Source organism: Anopheles nili, chromosome 2 (assembly GCF_943737925.1).
Source record: "Anopheles nili chromosome 2, idAnoNiliSN_F5_01, whole genome shotgun sequence".
In the NCBI taxonomy this organism is placed as follows: domain Eukaryota; kingdom Metazoa; phylum Arthropoda; class Insecta; order Diptera; family Culicidae; genus Anopheles; species Anopheles nili.
In genome coordinates this window covers 71849059-71870317 of record NC_071291.1, presented here as the reverse complement: position 1 = coordinate 71870317, position 21259 = coordinate 71849059, and the positions used below count along the sequence as shown (strand labels likewise).

General features: G+C 45.8%; 6 protein-coding genes across 6 annotated transcripts; 3 read left to right on the top strand and 3 right to left on the bottom strand.

Annotated features, from left to right (window-relative positions):
* Positions 1 to 1109: 1109 nt before the first annotated feature.
* On the top strand, positions 1110 to 10835 carry LOC128721605 (far upstream element-binding protein 1). The gene is made up of 7 exons (XM_053815374.1): positions 1110 to 1190; positions 3587 to 4696; positions 4767 to 5224; positions 5292 to 5371; positions 5822 to 6003; positions 6552 to 7142; positions 9585 to 10835. Exons 1-6 carry the CDS (start codon positions 1110 to 1112, stop codon positions 6864 to 6866), a joined length of 2226 nt encoding a protein of 741 aa, XP_053671349.1. The 3' UTR covers positions 6867 to 7142; positions 9585 to 10835.
* A 1690-nt stretch (positions 10836 to 12525) lies between these two features.
* Positions 12526 to 13642, top strand: LOC128731031 (transmembrane protein 14 homolog). The gene is made up of 2 exons (XM_053824126.1): positions 12526 to 12615; positions 12673 to 13642. Exons 1-2 carry the CDS (start codon positions 12543 to 12545, stop codon positions 12990 to 12992), a joined length of 393 nt encoding a protein of 130 aa, XP_053680101.1. The 5' UTR covers positions 12526 to 12542; the 3' UTR covers positions 12993 to 13642.
* LOC128731030 (proteasome subunit beta type-4) lies at positions 13516 to 14641 on the bottom strand. The gene is made up of 4 exons (XM_053824125.1): positions 14623 to 14641; positions 14365 to 14539; positions 14070 to 14276; positions 13516 to 14006 (listed from the first exon to the last, which is right to left on the bottom strand). Exons 2-4 carry the CDS (start codon positions 14520 to 14522, stop codon positions 13553 to 13555), a joined length of 819 nt encoding a protein of 272 aa, XP_053680100.1. The 5' UTR covers positions 14523 to 14539; positions 14623 to 14641; the 3' UTR covers positions 13516 to 13552.
* Positions 14642 to 15177: 536 nt separating this feature from the next.
* LOC128720243 (uncharacterized) lies at positions 15178 to 16054 on the top strand. The gene has a single exon (XM_053813901.1). It carries the CDS (start codon positions 15598 to 15600, stop codon positions 15994 to 15996), a length of 399 nt encoding a protein of 132 aa, XP_053669876.1. The 5' UTR covers positions 15178 to 15597; the 3' UTR covers positions 15997 to 16054.
* Positions 16055 to 16182: 128 nt separating this feature from the next.
* On the bottom strand, positions 16183 to 18012 carry LOC128730089 (retinoid-inducible serine carboxypeptidase-like). The gene is made up of 4 exons (XM_053823136.1): positions 17961 to 18012; positions 17642 to 17883; positions 17011 to 17563; positions 16183 to 16679 (listed from the first exon to the last, which is right to left on the bottom strand). The coding sequence occupies exons 1-4, from the start codon at positions 18010 to 18012 to the stop codon at positions 16183 to 16185; spliced, it is 1344 nt and encodes a 447-aa protein (XP_053679111.1).
* A 350-nt stretch (positions 18013 to 18362) lies between these two features.
* On the bottom strand, positions 18363 to 20738 carry LOC128731799 (retinoid-inducible serine carboxypeptidase-like). Its single transcript, XM_053824940.1, has 3 exons — positions 20690 to 20738; positions 18951 to 19745; positions 18363 to 18870 (listed from the first exon to the last, which is right to left on the bottom strand). The coding sequence occupies exons 1-3, from the start codon at positions 20736 to 20738 to the stop codon at positions 18395 to 18397; spliced, it is 1320 nt and encodes a 439-aa protein (XP_053680915.1). The 3' UTR covers positions 18363 to 18394.
* Between the last annotated feature and the right edge of the window lie 521 nt (positions 20739 to 21259).

The following is a 21259-nucleotide window of genomic DNA, read 5'->3' as shown; positions in this document are numbered from 1 at the left end:
CTCGCCAGAGCATTGGATCGATTGACGTTGCAGGCGAGATGACGTCTCGCCATCGTTCGTGGTGTGTGTAGAAGCACCCGTAAGCGGGATTGACATCCGAGGCTTGGCGATGGAAAATTTCTGTCAGACGCACATAAAAAGTTTCGAGTTCCTTCGGTGTGGCAAGACGTTCGAGAACTGCGTGTGATGTGTGGAAAAAAATCATTTCCATCCGTGCCTAGTAGCATCATAGCTCCTTTTTCTTTAGTTTTATAATTTCTGTCCAATGTGCTCTGGTCGCCGGCCGCACTGGTGATTTTAAGTTCCGCCACCTTGTTCCTGTTACTGCAATCGTGATGTGACTCACGACGCTTCTTGGAAAGATTCAATCGAGCAAAAAAACGGAAACGGCCCCGGAACCGAGCGGAAAGAAAAGTTCAAGTCCTCCTGTGGCAGGGGCTGGATCAACCAACAACAGCAGCAGCAGCAGCATCCTGAGCGTGAGAGCGAAAGAGAACGAAAGCGAATGAGAGACGGGAGCGCAGACGAGAGAGAGAGAGAGAGAGAAAAAGAGCGCAAGAACGTGGAGATACACAGCGAAAAGATCTTGGCGTGTTTTCCGTTAAGACGGAGTTAAAGAAGAAGAGATCGCGTAAACCATAGAGAAGGTACTGGTTTGTGGTGTGCTGTGAAGCATCGAAAAGTTTTGGAGCGTAGCGCCAGAGGAGGCGCACATCCGTGTCCACTTATAGCTCCCACGCAAGCCCTTCGCATCGGTCGGCGCTGGACGGCACCACCCCATTCCATTCAGCACTAAAAGAAAGTAGCGTTCTGCGGCGGAAGCAGCATCTTCCCGTGTGGTTTGTCGTGAGCAAAGGTCGTGGGTTCCATCAAAACGGCGGCGTTAGCAGCAGCGCAGGCAGTTGGAAGTGGAAGGAAGCGGACGAGAGAGAGAGAGGCTTGCGAGAATAGTGTACACGAACCCTCGAACCAGCTAGAGCAGCTCAGCAAAACTCCCTTCTCCCTCCCAGCAGAGCAGCCAGCGCGACAGCGACAAGCTAGTCCCCGGATTCGGTGTTGACTTCCGGCAGTGGAAACGTTTTTACTTTATCGGTTCATTTCTTTTAATAATGAGTGATTATTCCAACCAGAACTCGCAAAATTTTAGTCAATCGTCAGCATTTGCAGCCGCTTTACAGAGAGCCAAACAAGTGAGTAAAGGGCTATGGGAAGAGGGAAACACGGGTGTGGGCAATGCCAGGGGGTTTCGATGGAAAGCGGACGCTGCTTTCTTGCTAGTATGGGCGAACGAAAGGCGTCGAGTGTGCATTAAGCAAAGAAAAAACAACAAATGCACGCTAAATGTGGTTTTTGAAGTAACGATGTCTCCTCCTAACGAGGAGCCACATTCCCATCGTCGTAAAGGTGGACGACAATCGCGGTGTCGAGTTTTTTTTGCTTCCTTCATTGCCCCTTGCTTGAAAATGGCGGCCGTGGTTAGCGCGCGCACAGACAGCCAACAACACCACACCCGTTAGGCTGGGTGTGCCAATGTATTGAAGCCGCAAAAAGCCGCCTGTCATAGCTAGGCGGCGCGCTCAATCTCGCACCGGCGGGTGCGTCGTGTGTAGCGATGTGTGCGTGTCGTTTCACGCCGATCCGCGCTGATGTGCGTGTGGCAGGGTGAGTGTGTGTGTGCACAGCCCGTGGAAACACCAAGGGGGAAAATCGATAAAAAGCATTTCCAACATGGTGGTGTAGCCGCCGCAGCGCAGCGCCACCTTTATTCGCGCTACACACCACTTGCATTCTAGGCTAGGCGCAGCAGCAGCAACAGCAGTAGTAGTAGGCCGCGGCGGCTGTGTGTTTTCCAATACGCGACCGAGAGCTCCTTCCGGGCACACACGACTGACGACGACGACGGTGGCGGATTGGATCGATGTTTTCTTTTCCGTTCTTTTCTTTTTTCGTTCAACCGTGCTCACACGTTTCGTTTCGTCACGTCACCGTTCGTTCTCGTCGTTATGTTTCGTGATTAGAGCACCAGCCGCGCGCGCCACCGTGTGATAGTTTCGGGGGAAGAAAAAAAAAAGAGCAGACAGAAGCGTTTGCGGCGGCTGCGGCCCCCTTTTTCGCATTCGGTGGCCACCATCGCCAAATGTGAAGAAAGGTGTGAAACCCGTGCGACCGGCGAAAGGGTGTCTGCTGAGTGCACCCGCGAGGAAGTTCCTATTTATTCGCGGATCGCACACACCACACATCCCACCAAGCCGCTTTCCCTGGTGCGTGAGTTTTCCTTCCCGTAACCGAGCGCGAGGACTAGTTTAGGCGTTTTGTGTAATGTGTTAGCTAGCCATGCATGATTTACAATGTGTCCCTAGTTGGCTGTGAGCGCACACACTTAACTCTACGGTACGGTGCGAAAAGAAGGTACGTGTGCATGCGGTTCAGTTTTTGATCCTTTTTCGTTCATCTCGGTCGGCTTTGGCGAGATCCATACGAAGTTCAAGCGATTGTGTGAGGTTAAGCAAACCGAAACACAGCAAAGTGTGGACAACAAGTTATCCTCTGTGGCCCTTTGTGTGCATTCGGCGAACGCATTTTGGAGCTACCCTTCCTGCTGGCTGGCTGGCTGTGGCAATCGTAAGTTGCATGTGCATGTGTGGTCGGTTTCTGCGAGCAGCTTCTCATCCTTGCACCTTGCACACCTTGTCGCGTCGAAATGAGGTGATATTCCATCTCTCTCTAAAAAAAGAAAAAAATGTGCCCTGTAAACGCGTGCCTCGCTTAGACGGCGGATCATCGAAACCGCTGAACACCGCGAATATGCGTGCGCGCATTCTGCGTGTGTATGTGTGTGTGTGTGTGTGTGTGCTGTGTGCATGGGGGTACGCGGATACGATGAAAAGTCCCTGTGGTTCCTTCCGCGCGCGCTCTCCTTTTTGTCTTATCGTGGCGAATCGAGGCTGTCTGTCAGTTTGGTGCGGATTTTCCCCCCTACGATGTTGCCCTGCTTTTTCTGTGTTGGTAACATAGCAGCTACTCCCCAAGCAAGTCTCTCGGGTGCGCACTCTCTCGCTCTCTCTCTCTTTGTTTCTCTTTCCCCGGCCATAGCCTTAAAATTTGACGCGTCTGTCAGATGGCGCGCCGTGGTTCAGAAAAAAAGGGAAAAAGTGCGTGTACGACGGCTGTGCCGCGCGCGCTACCGAAATTAGCATCAACGTTAGGCGGCGAACCTTCGCAGAGAGAGAGAGAGAGTGAGAGGGAGAGAAACAAGGGAGTCGCTTTGTGTTATGCTAGCAAAAAAAGGGAAGTGATAATTTCCATATCACCGGGGTAAAGCTTAAATCACGGCCCATGGGGCCCATGAAATTATCTTCCATTCGATAATAGAACACGAGACGTGTGATGATATTGTAACGTTACCTCACACTAGCAAGATGGCTAACTTGCGGTGGATTTCCAAGAAATCCCGATGCTTCTCGCTTAAGGTAGCAACGGGGTTGAAACACGGAATATCCTTGAACATTCGCGTTCCTCGAATATTTCCTCGAGATTACACATCTTATTTCATGTGTCACGTTCTCCGTCTCCTCTTTGCCCGTAGATTGCCGCTAAGATACACCCGGGTGGTCACCAGCAGCAGCAGCAGCAGCCTCACCAACCAGTGAAGAGACCACACGACGATCACGATTCGGGGCCAGAATTGAAGAAGTTCGGTGGACAGACTGAGTACAATAATGCTAGCTCGCCTACTGGCATGAGTCAGGCTGCGATGCAAGCCGCCGCCCAAGCTGCAGCAGTAGCCGCCCGTCTGTCGCAGAATAACAGTAACAACAGCAACAACTTTAACTCCCCGAGCGCTCCCGGAGGCGTTGGTTCGCAGGACCCGAGCCAGCGTGTGCGCGAACTGATCAGCAAGATGGTGAACAACGGCCAGATGGACAACGGCAATCATCAGGGTGGTGGTGGTGGTGGCGGAGGAGGTGGAGGCGGTGGCAATGGTGGTCGAGGAGGCGGTGGCGGAGGTGGAGGCGGCAGCGGCGGAGGATTCGGCACGTACCAGGAGATGATGATACCAGGCTCGAAGGTGGGGCTGATCATCGGCAAGGGTGGAGAAACAATAAAGCAGCTGCAGGAAAAGACGGGAGCGAAGATGGTGATAATCCAGGACGGGCCCGGGCAGGAGATGGAGAAACCGTTGCGCATTTCCGGCGACCCACAGAAGGTGGAGCACGCGAAGCAGCTGGTATATGAGCTGATCCAGGAAAAGGACGCCTACTCGCAGCGGCAAAACATGAACGGTGCCGAGCAGGCGGAGGTGTTCGTACCGAAGGCAGCCGTCGGGGTTGTTATCGGCAAGGGCGGCGAGATGATCAAGAAAATCCAGGGCGAATCGGGTTGCAAGCTGCAGTTCATACAGGGCCGTGGAGACAGTCCCGGCGATCGACGCTGCATAGTTCTCGGCTCGAAGGCTCAGGTCGAGGATGGAAAGCGAATGATCGAGGAGCTGATCGACAGCGTGTTGCGTCGCGAGCAGCAGCTGCAACAGGGTGGTGGAGTTCGCGGCGGCGGTGGAGGCGGGGATGGCGGAGGCCATGGTGGCCGGGGCGGTATGGGTGGCAATTCCAATGCTGATAACAACTACAACAACTACAACGCCCCTCAAGTGACGCGGTTGGAGTACACCTTCATGGTGCCGGTATCGAAGTGTGGTGTAAGTAACGCGTGTCCTATTCAAGTACAAGGATGGGTGATTAATTTGCGCGCACATGCTTCCTTTGCAGATCATCATCGGTCGCGGTGGTGATACGATTAAGCAGATCAATCAGCAGTCCGGCGCTCACACGGAGATGGACCGCAAGGTGTCGCAGAATCAAACGAACGAAAAAACGTTCACCTGCAAAGGCGAACAGCACCAGGTCGACGAGGCGAAGCGGTTGATCCAGGACAAGATTAACATGGAGATCAACATGGTGTATGTCGGGTCGACGTCGGTCTCCGTGAACCAGTACCAGAACAACGGTGCCGGTGGCGGAGGTGGAGGCGGTGGTGGTGGTGGCGGTCCTAATGCGTACCAGCAGGGAGGCTGGGGTGGTGGTTACCAGTCGCAGGGAGGTTGGGATCAGCAGCAGTCGGCACAGGCAAATGCTGCTTCAGCTGCGGCGGCTGCTGCAGCAGCTGCTGCTCAGCAACAACAACAGCCACAGGCTGATTACTCGCAACAGTGGATCGAGTACTACAAGTAAGCGAACAACATCTAATTGGCTTTCGTAATACCATCCAGACTAACTGCTGGTTTTTGTTTGCAGGCAAATGGGAATGCATCGCGAAGCGGAAATGATCGAACAGCAGGTTAAAGCGCGTCAAGCCGCCCAAGGAACGATGGCAGGTAATTTCATCCTTTTGTTACAACTTTAACGATCTTCTAACCCTCATGATCTCTCGCGCATAATTTTCCCAGTAGTAACCCACCTTGCCCTTGCATTTCCATCTATCACTGGGTCATTCTCTGGACGATGTGTTAATGAAATTTTCTCTGTACTTTTTTCTCCTTTGCTGATCGACATTTCTGGGTCGTGGCTTATTCTGGTTTTGTGTCTGTATTATTGTTTTCAATTTCTTCATTCACTTGCTATTTTATTACTCTATTATTTTCCTATCCATGCGGCATTGCACATGGTGCTTTCCTACGCTCTTTGTTTTTATATTATTACCTCTTTTTACACCTATTCAACATCGATCATCCTTTCTTGGTTGCTTCCTTTTATGCTTTTCCCTCCAATTATGTATTATTACGTTACTTTGTTGTTTTGTAAAAACAAAATCCAACGAACAAAAGCTAATCAAAATGTGCAAGGTCAAACAGTGATGGCAGCCGCAGGAGCTGGAGCACCGCAACAGCAGCAGCAACAACAAGTCGGTGGCCAGGCTGACTACAGCGCGGAATGGGCCGAATACTACAGGCGAATCGGTAAAATCGAGGAAGCAGAAGCCATCGAGAAGCAGATAGCAGCAAACAAGGTAAAATGACCTTCTCTGATCACTCCTTCCCATGTGCCTTCTTCCATTCCTGGTTACCGTTTCGATCTCGAATAGTTGGTGTGATGTAAAGGTTACCTTTACCTTTGTTTCCTTTTTACACGAATGTTAAGTGCGTTTAGTCATTTATTCATGCATTCGTTCACACATAAATTGCCCCAAGGATAAAATTGATTTCGATTTTGGAACATGTCAGTCTGCTATGCGCTTTAGTATTGTTAGTTAATGATTTTCTTTGTTTCCATCATTCCGTTTCTTAAACGTTTGTCCATTTTTCTATATTTTATCGTTTCCTTGACTTGTGTTTGGGTTGCAAACAAAAATAACGTTCGTATAAAAAACTACGGCCCTCCACGTGAATGTATCTTTTCTGACCAATCGTGATCTGGCTCGCATCCGAGTGTTAAACATTATATTTTGCTCAAAACCACCGCATCCTTGCGTTTCTTTCCTTCATCCCTCTCCCGCATACGCTCCTTCTTGTTTTACCCCCATATTTTGGGCGGCCACATGTTCTATGCACTAATTAGGCCTTGCAAGTGCAGGCCGTAGCGGCAGCGGCAGCGGTTGCGGCGGCTACCGGTGGAAATCAGCCCGGTGGACCTGGCGGGGCCGGTGGCGGACAGTATGGCGGTGGTGGCGGTGGCCCTCAACAGCAAGGCCCGGGTGGCTACGGTGGCCAGCAGTACCAACAGTACTACGGCGGTGGTGGTGGAGGCGGCGGTGGTGGCGGTGGAGGCGGACAACCGGGATATGCCGGTTACCCGTACGGTGGAGGTTACCCGGGACAGGGTGGTGCGGGCTCCCAAAACCAATCGAATGCATCCAACCAGGACAAGAATTAGAAGCTAAGAAAAAAGCAAGAGAGAAAGACACGAGAGATTGCAAAAGAGAGAAAGAGAGAGCAACAACAGCAGAAGAAAGCATACTGACAGCGATGGAATGGGGTGCGTTTGCCTCCACCTGTTCCATCTTCTCCTCTTGCTCCTAAACACTAAAACCCACCCATCTTCCAACTGCGGCTATGCGACGAAGGACACGAGAGATTGGCTTGGAAGTCACCCTCCGCTCTGCCCTAGCCGTCGGATGCAGCGAAATTCTGTACTGTATTCGCTGAAAAGGTAAGTGTTTCGTCCTAAAAAAGAAGAAATGCGATCAATACATATCGCATAGCCCAGTCTTAATGCGTACGGTGTTAACTGGTGAACCGTGTGCTGTTTCGTACGTGGCTTTTTCTTCCCGAACCTTTACCAGCATCATTCCAATTTCGCGATATCCATCACATTGTATTATAGCCCCTTAAACTTTGTATTTAGTTTCCAAAAAAGTATTTTATGTATTTTTATTCTATATTTTCTTAATTGTTCTTTTCACTATCGTCTAGTGACCAATGCATGCACGCGCCTTCTGTCCGTTTCTCACTGTGTGTAGCTATGTCTCTAGGGTTTTCCTTTAATTTAATCTCCTCTTCCTGTCCTTGGTGTTGTTATTAAAGATATTCGGGGCAAAGTCGTGACATTTGTGAAATAGGTTCTGTTTATTCTTTTAATTGAACGTATTATTCATATTGTGTTAACAATGTGAGAACATTGCGAGACATGTTTTTTGATATCTATATTGAATTTTAAAGGGTTTAATTAAGGTATGGAAGTCGAATATTTTACAACGAATGATCATGATCTTACAATAATAAGCAAAAGCAAATTACAGATTTAGCTTCGCTCTGCGGTTTTTAGAACAATTTCCATTTTGAAATGCAACACAATGTACAGTTACTCTAGGTGCTAATATCATTATATTTTGATAGATCACTAAAAATGGTAACATATTTCTGTCTGCTCATAGTGCGTATGTCTAACAAATTGTTCTGGCTCATTCGCAGAGGAGAAACCCCCGGAGATCCAGATTCGATTCCGATTGGGACTTGCATTAATATCGATGTTATTGTATTGTTTCGTGTATTAGTTGGAACGGTAAATGAATTGAATGAATGATTTTTATCATGCGATACATTATTTTCACTTGAATTTAAAATTATACATACATTTCTACATATATATTTATCAATATGCGTTTTGTATCAGTTACATTATATTATATGCGGTTTTATAGTACCCTATATATAAATCAATAGTGCATAAACATTGTATTTTGCAACCTTTTAATATGAATATTGTGTCTTCTCTATTTTTGCGATTTGTTAGATCCGTTATATATATGAACATGAACTAACATTGACTGCATTTTCAATAGCTACTATTTACAAAATTATTTCTATCAAATGCATTAACTGATGTATATTGCCAAATTGGGGATATTATTATTGAGCTATATATTCATTGCAAATGTGTATGTGCCTTTAATATAAATATATGTTACGCAATATATCGTTTTATTTATATCCAATTGATGCGTAGACAATATAAAATGACATTGTTGTGATTTATGATACGCTCTTCGTACGAACCATGCATTATGGTACAACATATTTAATATTATAATATTGTTAAATCATTTGCACTTTTGTAGAAAATAGCAAAACATATTTTCTATACTTAAGGTCTATTTGTGGATTTTTTATCGATCGATTACATGTTTCGATATCCTTTATTTCATATATACATTTCACACCAGGTGATGGATACATAGCAGACAAGCGATATAATATCTTCACTATAGTTTCATTAGTGAAAAATTATTCCTCTCCAGTCGGGCAAAATCGAAGCGATTTTTTGCTAAAGCTGTTATATTCATTTTCCAATATTTTTTCTAACACGATTTATTGACTTATGATGATAGCACCTTTATATGAATATTCCATTTACATAATGATTATTGACATTACTATATCAATTTATACTACATATATTAGTAGGTTTTATATGATTTGTTTTTCATAATGCAATATGACTACGCACTATTTGTAATTCTATGGGTTGCATTGCGATCAAATATGCAATATTCATTGACTGTTATACGATATGATTGTATGTTATGAAAGTATAATTCAATTCGATTATTACGATCTGTAATACCTATATACCGCATATAACGTATATTCATTGTTACCTGAAATAATTATATATATATCAACTAGTCTAGGATAAATACTGATATTAGAACTGTACTCATGACATTAAATTGTATTGGAATCGTACTTTTTATAAATTTTATTGTGCGCAATGCTGTAACGCAAAGCTTTATAGGCAGTTCGATTGTTCTTATGTTTATTTTCCTGTTTCAGTTGATTTGTAGTAGGGCTATTGATTTTGTTCCTCATATTACGTGGTTTATATATTGTTATGCATTTATTTCATGTGTTTTTATCCTCCTACATTTTATTCTCTAACACGTTCCCGTTTTTTCGAGGAAACAGGTCACACTTTGTTCAACAGTTATCAACTTACTTGTTTGAACTGTTATCTTACTCCTAACGCGCGCGCTGTTTTTTCTCCTCTTTATGATCTCCTTCCACCCCTCATACCATATGATATAATTAATCACCATTTTATGAATATTTCCATTTTCTTTTCTTTCTTCTCTTTTGATGCGTTTTATTACAGCTCTTATAATCTAGTTCTACTACTACCACCAGCACTACTACTTGTACTACTGCTACTGCATACAATATGCGACGCAATGGAAAACGCAGCAAAACACACGAGTAAAACCAACATTGCAAACGAAATAAATTGGAGTTTGAAGTAATTATGATTAATCCACAATCCATTTAAATAAAAAATAGTCTTAGGGTTTACCCGTGAACGGTAACAATTTGGTAGTGTTAGTAGCAATTCTATACATTTATTACTGGTTAGCAAGATATGAGCAAAGAGAAAGAAGTAAGCACTCATTAAAATAAATCAGCCATGCCTTTTGCCATCTTGCGCAATGCAAAAAGCGGCAATGGCTGGATGAAAAACAATCCTTTCCAATGGGTGGATCTGTTCTACGAGTCTTGTCGCGATTTATGAAAAATCTTTTTGAAGCTGGCGAAGCTGTACAGTTCCTTCCTTTTTGCCAACTTTTTGTGTGCGTCCTTCTAGGGATTCCCCGATGTGTGTAGAGTATCATTTACTTGTAGGTAGCGGTGTTTAACAAAACTGCACGCGAATAGATCTATGAAATTAGACTCTCTTTCAAGCCAGGACAAAACTCGTATGGTGGTGAACGTGCGTATGAATGTGTTTCATAGTGTGCAGCATCTAAGTTCGGAGCGGCGTACCGATTTGTTTTTACCAGCCTACAGGACGACGGCAAGTGTTGAGTGGCGAAAATGTGGAATAAAGTGTACTTTAACGTTCACAGGCGCCACAAGCCCGTAAATAGCCACAGTGGTGCGTATTCTTCGCGCGTTTGGTCATAGCCCCAAAAATAACAAAAGCTGTTGTTTGAAAGATTGCTCATTTTGTCTCTGTTTGTGCGTGAATCTACTATACCCTTGCGAGCTTCCCGGAAACGAGGTGCAACAACGATGTATCAGTAGTGTAACAAGGCTGCTATAGCTTACTTGTCTGGTTGCAGGATACAACGTGCTAGATAATGCGTCACACTTGAAAGGATATGTAAGGGGAAAGTAAGTTTTAAGCATCAATGCTCAATTCTGGAAGGGGTGATTTTTGGTGTATTATTTCGATCGTAGCGAGAAATGAATACAGTCCTACAAAAAAAAAAAGATACACAATGTTAATACAACTGATCTATGAACCGAATATGGAATCCATGAAAGTTGCTCTGATTCAAAAAGGGTATGCAACGTGTGTATTTTATTTGTCTGCTGAAGTTCGAAATGTTCAACCCCTTGACGACAGGTGGAGACCACACATGATGGAAGATGTTGGTAGTTCTTCAAAGCTTGATATATCCTTGGCGAATTGTGTTTCTCTCATATTTTTCTTATCTTTTAAAACCTTGCTTTTTTTTCTTTCGTTTTTGATCAAAGTCAAAGGATTTTGTGAGATTTAGCATATGGCTGAACCGGCTGGAGTACTAAAACACGCATTACAGGAAAATGTCTTGATAAGGAAGCTTTTTATTATTATGATTTTTTCTTGCTGATTTGTTCATTCATGCTGTTATTAGTATATATTTTTTTCTGTTTATTACATTTATATTTTTTTATAATACGCAATGGTGGTACTTTTAATAGATTTTAGTATCATATTTCATTGATTTATAAAACATAAATTGTTATTTTACTTACATACCTATTTAGGTGCACTTATATGATAATATATATTATATATTCGGATATTTTCCGATGCTGATTTTGCAAAATATGCTTCGTTTTTGCTCGATATTTTACGTTTTAAATTTATATGTAAACGTGTATGCTATATTTTGTATAAATATGTATATTAGGCTCTAGGATGACGGTGTGCCTAAGCTGGGCGCTGTAAGTTCATATTCGAGCAGAGACCGTTTGTTTGTCCAGAAAATTTGAAATGTACTCTAAGTTTGCCATTCTCAGTAAAATAATATGTCTATTAGTATATATAAATTCATTGCAAAATACCTAATTGAATCACATTTATCTTATAGTACGCCTATAAACATTCTACTTGTATATTTACATCACAAAATTGTCGATAATATTTATTTTTATCATTCTTTTTCGGTCTACATTCATAAGTCATACTATATTCGCATTAAATAATTCATAACTTCAATATAATAGTTATATATTGTTGTATCGTTAGCATATTATTTATGATTGTAATAACTATTTAAACTTTTTTGTTCGTGGAACATCGGCAAACAAGATGGTTGTTATTTGCATCTATCTTACAAATGAAATTTAAAATGGCCACAGTGTGGGACAGTAACCTGGCATTAACTGTTTGAAAATATCCCGTTGACAACGATGTGTCGCTTAGGTTCTCTTCCTTAGTGAAGGAAAATGGTGCTTCGTATCTTGTGCTTAGTTTCATCAATAATCTTGTCTAGTCAGTGTGATACTAGTGTGTAAATTGAAAATTACGAGCATTTTGCGACGTTCAGCATGTTGTACTTATGTGGAGTCTATGGAAATGGGTGAGTTTTATGTATTTGTCGTCTCCAATTATTACATGGGTTTGGAAGCTGTTACATGATGATGTTGTCAGTAAACTAAGAACGTGTGTCTCAATTGCATCCGAGTGCTAAATTCAGCTAGTGTACACAGTGCATAAACCGATAGGAAAATAAAAAGAATGCTTCCAAATCAAACGTTTCTTCACATTTTTGTTTTCTACTCGTTTGATGACCCCGTTCTGGCTTGCTCATGTACATAAAATATATAAAGTTTCTCAGCTTTGGGTTATGGACTCTTAGGAATAATTCGAAATGCATCGTGTCAATGCACTCGTTTATTTGGTATTAGAAAAGATTTTATTGCTTTACTACTAGCAACACTGCCCGTTGTTTATATTTTGCAGCATCCCTACAGTTGTCACGGTTGATCCGTAAAGTAAGGTTATTGTGGTTTTTTTTTCAGTGCGATCGCCCAGCAAACTCAGGGAACTATTAAAAACTGCTAGAATATGATCGATTTTGTGGGAATAATTTTTGCTATTCTTATTGTCATTGGTGGCGTTATCGGCTACGCACGTGCAGGTGAGCTGAACATAATTCCTAATAAGGAATACAATTCATCCGTGCTTCCCATTGCAGGCTCCAAGATTTCGCTTTGCTCTGGGTTACTTTTCGGAGCCGGTATTGGAGCTGGGGCATGGCTGAACTCATTGCAAACCCCGTTTCCATTCGTGCAGATCGTGGTTCTGTCTCTGCTGATCATAGTCATGATGGTGCGGTTCTACGCGACGAGAGGCTTCATGCCAGCTGGAATGGTACTTCTGTTAACACTGTGCGTTATGGTGTGGACAATTGTCATCTATGGTGACTATTTAACTCTTGATCGAGGTTTGCGCAGTTCGAGCGGACATTCGAACAAGACAATAAACGTTTACGACGACAATCGTAAACTGGAGTGACCCGGAACAACTTCAAGAGCTTTCTGATTTGGAAATACGATGAGCTAACTACATTGCATTGAAGTATTTTATACACTGTAGAAGCAAACATTGAAACTGATCTCTTTGTTTGAAAAGTACATCGATCATCTTCCATTCAACTAAATTATTGTATTGAACTTGTTGACGACTTTTTTGATCGTCATACACGAATTGTGTACCTATTTATGTTCATCTGTTGGAGAATTAGTATTCTCATTGTAGTAATGTCTAAAGGACACATCAATTGGCATTCGAGTCTCAGGAAAACTATAAAAGTTGCATCTACGTATCGTTGACGATTAAACGTTGAGATTATTATTACAAGTTTCCAGACCTCTGTCAGGTATGAACTAAACCGTGTGTTGTATGCCCAATTTAAGGCATTCTTCTTTAGTTTTTTGACCGTTGACGGTTTGCGGGAAATGGGCAATTGGGCCATTTTGAATGAATAAATGCATTTGTAATATTTTTATATTTAGTATCAACCAAAGGTTTACCGTTTATTAAATTTGATTGTAAAACATGAAACTTGTAGCTGATTAGTATCCCTTAATCGTGTGGGCGAGATCCCAATTCTGTGCGACGAACATGTCGGCATCGAGCTGTACTCCGTCGGCTGTACAGATAGCCTGGGAGTATTTGGGATCGCTGCGGCAGTCGCGATACCAGAGTACCTCCATGACGCGCTTCATCAAATCGGTAGCCTGGCCCTTTTCGAGGTCCTTGTACGCCGTTGGATTCTCCGACACCTCGCGCAGTAGCGGAAGTCCTAGATGGCTTCCGTAGCCGGTCGCTACGACATTGCTAGTGTACGAACGACCGCGTAGGTTTACGTGTCCCAGGAATGGCTCACCGTCTTGCATTCCCCCGATGACAAGGTCAAGGTAAAGAGGTTTAAACTCGGACCGTCGGTTATACATGACGCGTGTAAGCCAGTTGTAGAAGGAGCGCGGTTTCATCTCGTTCTTGTCATCCAAACACTGATCGTCGATTCTGCAATAAAGAAAAAAATGTGGTTACGAGCTAAGATTCGAATAGCTACTTTACGCTACATACACCTTCTGGTCGATGTGCCGTTTGATGTACTGAAAGTCGGCGAAATCTCCGCCAATACCGAGAATCGTTTTGTCATTCACGCGATACACACGATCCACATCGTGGAACCGAGCCAGGGAGCCGTACGAAATTAATTTATCTGCGGCAATGATCACGCCATCTTTGAACATCAATCCGACTACGGACGTTCCAGTGGTCACCGGGTAGCTGAAGGTGGCGAAAGTCAATGTTTGAGGTTAAACAACCAATGATGATATAGATTTTCACAGCAGATTCACCGCAAAGCAACACTTACTATGACCGCTGTGTGCCAAACTCGCCCGGTGTATCTGAACGGGCAGCTTGCATTGCGCTTCCATTAGTCGCTCCACCGGGGAAGTTGTAGAAAGCTCCAGGAGCAGGGCCATTACTCCAAAACGGACCGGCCATAGCACTACCTGCAGCAGGATACATTCTAGAATTATGTTTACCTTAAGGATGAAGTAAAACGAATGTGTTAGACAACAGATAAACTAGAAGCTCCAGATTCTTTTGCTTGAAGTGAAACACGTACAAAATTAACAAGTTCAGCTATCGCGGAATGAGTTTACGAATTTTGTTTGACGCAAATGATTTGCAGGGCTGCGCAGGTTGGTTTCTCTAGTATGCCCATTGACAATTCAAAATAGTTTTGACATAACATGTTTTTCATTTTTATTGCAGGAATACAAGAATAAATGGGACAAGCATGGATTCATGGTATGAAGGAAGCATATTATGCGATCATTGCGTTGCTAAAAAGCTAGAATGCACTTGAACCACGAAATAAATCCTTCGTACATAATAGTAGTCAATTGAGGTGTGCCACTGAAAACTGTGCAACCTTGGCAAGTCGTTTTTTGACGTCGGCGAGTTTGACAGACGCAGTTTGCGAGCCAAAAAAGAAAGAGTAGGAAGTGTTTGGGTTGAATTGAAAAAAGAAACGGATCGTTATTACCGATTTGTGAATCCAGTTCGTTTGTGATAATTGTGTTCTTAAAATAGAGTGAACAAGTGAATGTATATTAAATCGGTGCACCAAAACGTTACCCCTCAGAAGTACAAATAACACAACAGCAACATCACGGTTAGCGCACCTGCAGGATCCGTTTGTTGAAGCAAGTAAAAAGTATTGCACATTCATATACGCACGCTTGGCTCTCTGCATTTGGCCGATGTTAAACTAGATTCGCGTTATTTTGCTTTTTTGTTTTGGTCAAATTTTCACCTTCACGCCTGTTTCCGTATCCGAGCGACGAAATGGAGTGTTTACCAATGTGTCTAACCTAACCAATGCGATGTGTCTAACCTAACAAACGCAAAGGCGAACGGTGTCGAATTACCAACAAGCTACTAACCCGCTCGCCCAAGGGCGGGACAGTGTTGAACCAATCGATCGGTGTCGCGGTTTGTTTGGACAAACATCGTTAGACTTCTGTGTGCACGGGCGGGGTGACCGTGGAACCGTAATAGTGCCAGAATACCGTGCAGTGCCTCACCGCGTGCCAAGATGACCGCCGCCAGCACCACGGAACCGTCAGCGTTCGATCACATCGAAACCATTATCATCGAGGGACAACCGACCGACATCGTGTACCATCGGTTCGCGAACAAGCTGTTCCTCATCATCACCCAGCACCAGAAGGTGGCCAACGTGTACACGGTGCGCAGCCATGCCTACAACGACCTGAGCGGAGACGACAGCACACCCGCCACCGGTGCGAGCCGGATCTACACCATCAAGCACACGTTTGGGGCCAGCTCGGACGAGGCGGAAGCGGCCATACGCTACCTGATGAGTTTCATCCCACAAAGCGAAGAGATCGTCATCACGTTGGGGCTGAGGCGGATCGATAAACCCACCCTGGACCAGATCGGGGCCCAGCTGAGACAGATTGTGCTGGGGTAAGGTGAGTGGTGTAGATCGGGATGTGATTTGTGTTCGTCTCGGTGGAGGTTCATTCTTAGGTGTTTCAAAATAAATATGTATACGTTCACGCTTTGCGCCACTTTTGGTGGGATTTAGGTAAATCGTTCGATTGCGTGATTCGTAAGCTCTCTGCTGGTTCATCCGAAACCACCACCACCGCGTAGGTTACGGCAGGCCACGGCTGTGTTCGCGCAGGATCTGGGCTACAGCGGAGGGATTATCAGCCGGCACCATGTGGCCGGCTCGGAGCACCGTATACACGGTGAAGCGGGGAGTGTACTCGCTGCGGTACCCCTCAATGATGGCCCCTTCACCGACAAGCGGTTCCCGGTGAGGCGGATCGATCCCCTCAAACAACCGGTCCACCCATGCAAATGTCCCAGAGGTGCAGGTTATCAGGTCCAGTTGGCCGTTGTAAAGTACCAGCTCGACGGTAGTTTCGTTCAGCAGCCGCTCAACTGTTCTAACGCTCGCCTGTAGGAAGTCATCGCTGAGTGCATCGAATACGGCACTGCTTTGGCTACCCCACGCCGGCTTGTCCTCGATTCCGAGCGTTTGTTGAACGAGACCGCGCATCAGTTGTTCGAGACTGCGAGACTTGCCACTCATCGGGGGTCCAGTGTCCGTGTCCGTCCACCAGAACGTTTCTCCATACTCCAGGACTGCAACGAGAGCGACGAAGGGCGAGGGATAAAATATGAAGCTACGAATCAATGCCGGCACACCTGGGAGGCCGAATTCGGAATATTAAATATTTTAGCGCATGCATAAATGATGCGCGAGAATTCGAGCGTTAATGAATTACCTTGCGGGGTGAGGGAAGTGGAGCGACAACGTGAAATGTTATCCGCATCTAGCATTGAATTAATATTTCACATACCCATTCCAACGAAAGCCGAAAGACGAGGCCAATGTAGAACGAACGTTTCGTATTTTTTCTTTCGTTCTGTAACCTGCGAACTCCAGCATAAGTTGCAAATTTATGCCACCTACCTTCATCGCTTTCACCACCCATCGGCGACTCTTCCTTTCTGGTCGGTTGCAGGATGTTGTAGCAGTTAATGCCACCAGTTTCCCGGATGACTGTCTGTTGCAGTGCGTGCCATCCACTCATTGCCAGACCCGGCTGGTTTTGTGTCATGTTTTCCCTGATAGAAGCCACCCGTTGGCTAATTCGTTCGTGTCCGGTCCTATCCAGGTGACCGGTGGCGAGAAGAAAGTCCGGCCATGCGGCGATGCTGTCGAGAGGCGATATCCAAGCACTTCCTAAAAACAATCCCGCTATCTTACATTCCATCGTACCCATGCGGTTCTCCTGTACCAACGCGTACGCCAGCTCGACCGCGATCCGACCTCCGTAGCTTTCGGAGGCGATGTAGAGCGGAATCCTTTCATCCCAGCCGGTGGTGGAGTAGAAATCCTTCAGCAGTTGCAGCAAATCCGCCACCACGGTAGTGCTGTTACGCGCCAACATGGAGCGATCCTCTACGTAGCTGAACCCGCTACCCACCGGGCTGTCCACGAAGAGCACGTTGTAGTCCTTCACCTAACCTAACGGAAAGGAACCAACCGGCAGGGGTTGAGCTGAAGTCCGCAATTTCCCAAGCTTAGCTCTCTTCCATACCCAAGCGTGCTGGCGGGGCTTTAGCGTGCGATCGAGTGGGCCAATTTCCTCGAAGTTACCGAACCCACTAGAGGAACCACCAGGTCCACCCTGCAGCCAGAGAATGAGCGGTCTATCGCCGTAGTGTTCCGGAATCGGGACAGTGTTCTGTGCTCGGTGTAGCCACCAGAAAATGAACGCCTTTGGGCGAACCTCACTGTAGCCCCAGTTTTGTTTCCCTGGTCCAAATCCGGTGTGTGCCGCTAGAATGTGAATTGAAGGAACTAGTTGTACTGCTACTAATAGGGGCAAGCTAGCTATTCTGTCATGCTAAACCAACCCACGAAAGCGAACAGTATACTGAGGCAAATAATCTTTTTTCTCCACGACATTTTACGAACGTAACGCTGTAAATCGGACCTAGGGATCCTCGGGACTTGGTCGCGTACTGAGAAGAATAGTGGACGTGGTCGCGTATTTTATAACGACTCCCAGGTGCTCCGTCGTCGCAGCTGATCGAAGAATAGGATGATGTCAACCGTCGCAACATTCCGGTTGATCTTTAAACGCATCTCCCCAGCACCATCCATCCTGTAGCGGAGTCTGTTCGCATTGACACTTCCGCTGGAAAAGGTTATCGCGTGTTGCGCCATGAAACACGTGGACCGCTCGGGTGAGCGTGGATAAGAGTGCGCACGTGTTGAGAATAGTTTGTAGCACAAAAGGTTCGAATTTATTGTTGCAGTGTCGTTTCTTTCACTTCGACCGCCTTCTTTACACCGGTGCGTGTTTCTGGAGGATGTAGTCCATCAGTATGGGGTTATCGGCGGGTACCATGTGGCCAGCTCGAAGCGCCCAGTACACGGCTAGCTTGCCGAAGCTCTTTTCGTAACCCTCCAACACACCGTGCTGACCGACGGCGTTACGAGGTGCTTGCAGGTAGCTGTTACGGCCGTTCCACTGAATCTTCTCGATCCACTTGACGTTGCCTGGGGTGGCGACGATGAGATCGAGCTGACCGGTGATGATCACCACATCCAGGCTGGTGTTGTTGAGCAGCAGCTCCATCACGTCGATGGCAGGCTTCATGAAGTCACCGGCAAGCGTGTTGAATACGCGACCACTCTGCGCACCATACACGGACTGCTCGGGAAGGCTGAGTGCTGGTGCCACCTCGAATCGCATCAGGTCCTCTAGCATCTGATCGCGGTCCTCCGTGGCGAGCCGGGTTGCACGGGATGCAATGGCACCTGTAGAGCAGAGGGGAAAAATGGGATACGTTCAGAGTACGTTCACGAAACATTGCGTTGTGTGACATCGGGATCCTTACTTCGCATGTCCCGCGAAAACTGCTCCAGCTGAGATCGGGTACCAGCAAAGTCCTGCTTGAACAGCACGTTGTAGAAATCAATGCCGTGTGTCTCGCGTAGAATCACATTTTCCGTGTATCCCCACAAGTTGGTCGCTTGTTCCCATTGGCCCTGATTGAGCACATGCTCGGTGTCGATGGCGGCCGCCTGAATCGCATTGTAGCCCTTCGTATCCACGAAGCCCATGTTGAGTAGAAATTCGGCCCATGACATCACCGAATCGATGGGTGAAACCCACGGTGCAACGATGCCCACCGACTGCAGATTGCACTCGATCTCTCCATTCCCGATCGCCTTGTTCAGCACGTACGCAAACTCGGGCGCCATCTTTCCTCCGTAGCTCTCGGCGTAGATGTGCAGCGGTGCGTTACGGAATTCGGGTTGTAGGGTGTAGAACTGCTTCATCAGCTCTACCAGATCGTCGGCGATCTCACCGTTTGTCTTGGTGAGAAGCGAGAAGTCCTCCACGTAGCTGAAACCCGTCCCGACGGGGTTATCGATGAACAGGACGTTGTAGTCGCGCACCCACGTGTGGTTGCGTTCCTCGAGTTCAAGTGTCAGTGGGCCTAACTCCTCGAAGTTGCCGTACATGGACGACGCACCGGGACCACCCTGCAGCCAGATTACGAGCGGACGATCAGCGTGGTTAGGTACATCCGCCGTCGTGTAATACAGCCACCAGAACATGTGCGCACCCGGGCGAACCTCTGCGAAGCCCCAATCCTGCATGCCTGGACCAAAGCCTTCCCGAGGAACTGCAGAATATTGAGCGGACGTCAATTAAGGTATGTACACACAAAAGTATAACTAATTTAACACCATTTCGATGAATGTAATGCTGTTTTCTATCGGCCATAAATGCGTAATATTGAGCGAATGTTATCATGATCTGTCTAGCAAATAGGATAATTAATTTAACACCATTTTGATGTATTTCTATCTATTTCCTATCGCCCATATATGTATGCCTAAATGTTAAGGGGGCATTTAATTTTTTTGTTCAAGATCCTAACATCGCCATTATGCAACGGCAAGGGATGGTGTGAGGTAAACAAATCTCAATTTGGTCTGTTCTTGCTTCCATTGTTTGCTTGTGACTTTGATCTTTTCTACAATCTCTCGATAAGATATCCGTTTGAAAAAGAATCAATTGAAACCTCCATTGACCTGTCGAACTATCGCAGATTAACGTCTTATCAGTGCTACTGCTCTTCAATCGTCTTGGTCGTTATCATTCTCTAACCTCCAATGTGTGTTCCCTACGATAGTCAATCGTCTTTTTTTTTGAGTTTTTTTCTACCCCTATTGCTTGCACTCAAGTGGGAAATGTCTTTTTATCACACGTGGAATTCCGTACTACTGGCAAATCTCGAGTACATTACGCCGGAGGCTTGAATACTGCCACGTGCTTGATTTTCTAAACGACGATTTCTTTTGAAAACACCCAGATCGAGCGGAGCAAGTCTTCTTTCACCGTGTTAATAGAACACTCCTTCGCCACCACACGCGAGCGATGGGCAAGTACATCTATGTATCTCTAGCACACTTTCACTTACTCACTCTTTTGCGGAAAAAGCTTGCACTTCTTTCGCTGACACACAACCTTCTAATGCCTTTCGGCGAGCAGAGTCGCTCCTTAACCACCGTTAATTAACGACAGAATTTCTCAGACCATCCCTGATCGGACGCATTGACTCACCTGCACCGACCGTGGCCACGGCCAACGCTATTACAATGCTTAACTTCATCTCGAGTACGAGTGGTTTCTCGCTGTGAATTGATTCCACGTCACCGAACTTCCGCCGCAACAGCTTGCCAGCAGAAGACTAACAAGCACCCGTCTAGATCGAGGGTACTTTTATACAGTCAATTCTCAATGGATCGTTCACTTTGCTCGTTGACACTCGCTCTCTCTCTCTCTCGTTGTATCGAGGGACCTGTTGCAAGTGGATGGGTATGAGCTCCCGAAAATATGGGTACCTCCGCTATCTCGATCTACTGATGGGCCATTCAAACCAACAACCCTACCGTCGCGGACTTGCATTAGATGCCTTTTATTTGTTGTTATTGGTTTCGCCTTGCTCGCGTATTTTACGTTAACACCTTCCAACAAGGTGTTTATCTATCGCACAGCATTTTCCACGCCTAAAACCCAAAGCATAGCGTCTCGCGCATGGGGGCGTCAGTTGAAGCTCTCGTTGAAGGTGGGCTAGGAACAACTGCGGAAAAAAGCCCACCCCGCTTATCGTTCGGATGGGGCCCTCTGGGG

Excerpts from the sequence above, each read along its gene's own strand:
- LOC128731799 (XM_053824940.1), bottom strand. The coding sequence starts at position 20,738 with ATGAAGTTAAGCATTGTAATAGCGTTGGCCGTGGCCACGGTCGGTGCA. Across the intron at positions 19,746-20,689 it reads CGTGGCCACGGTCGGTGCAG|TTCCTCGGGAAGGCTTTGGT; the intron begins GTGAGTCAATGC and ends AATATTCTGCAG. Across the intron at positions 18,871-18,950 it reads GTTTTCGCGGGACATGCGAA|GTGCCATTGCATCCCGTGCA; the intron begins GTAAGGATCCCG and ends TCTGCTCTACAG.
- LOC128731031 (XM_053824126.1), top strand. The coding sequence starts at position 12,543 with ATGATCGATTTTGTGGGAATAATTTTTGCTATTCTTATTGTCATTGGT. Across the intron at positions 12,616-12,672 it reads TATCGGCTACGCACGTGCAG|GCTCCAAGATTTCGCTTTGC; the intron begins GTGAGCTGAACA and ends TTCCCATTGCAG.
- LOC128730089 (XM_053823136.1), bottom strand. The coding sequence starts at position 18,012 with ATGTCGTGGAGAAAAAAGATTATTTGCCTCAGTATACTGTTCGCTTTC. Across the intron at positions 17,564-17,641 it reads AGCCCCGCCAGCACGCTTGG|GTGAAGGACTACAACGTGCT; the intron begins GTATGGAAGAGA and ends CCGTTAGGTTAG. Across the intron at positions 16,680-17,010 it reads GGGTGGTGAAAGCGATGAAG|TCCTGGAGTATGGAGAAACG; the intron begins GTAGGTGGCATA and ends CTCTCGTTGCAG.
- LOC128720243 (XM_053813901.1), top strand. The coding sequence starts at position 15,598 with ATGACCGCCGCCAGCACCACGGAACCGTCAGCGTTCGATCACATCGAA.
- LOC128731030 (XM_053824125.1), bottom strand. The coding sequence starts at position 14,522 with ATGTATCCTGCTGCAGGTAGTGCTATGGCCGGTCCGTTTTGGAGTAAT. Across the intron at positions 14,277-14,364 it reads TTTGGCACACAGCGGTCATA|CTACCCGGTGACCACTGGAA; the intron begins GTAAGTGTTGCT and ends CGCCACCTTCAG. Across the intron at positions 14,007-14,069 it reads CGGCACATCGACCAGAAGGT|AATCGACGATCAGTGTTTGG; the intron begins GTATGTAGCGTA and ends TCTTTATTGCAG.
- LOC128721605 (XM_053815374.1), top strand. The coding sequence starts at position 1,110 with ATGAGTGATTATTCCAACCAGAACTCGCAAAATTTTAGTCAATCGTCA. Across the intron at positions 4,697-4,766 it reads TGCCGGTATCGAAGTGTGGT|ATCATCATCGGTCGCGGTGG; the intron begins GTAAGTAACGCG and ends CTTCCTTTGCAG. Across the intron at positions 6,004-6,551 it reads AGCAGATAGCAGCAAACAAG|GCCTTGCAAGTGCAGGCCGT; the intron begins GTAAAATGACCT and ends TGCACTAATTAG.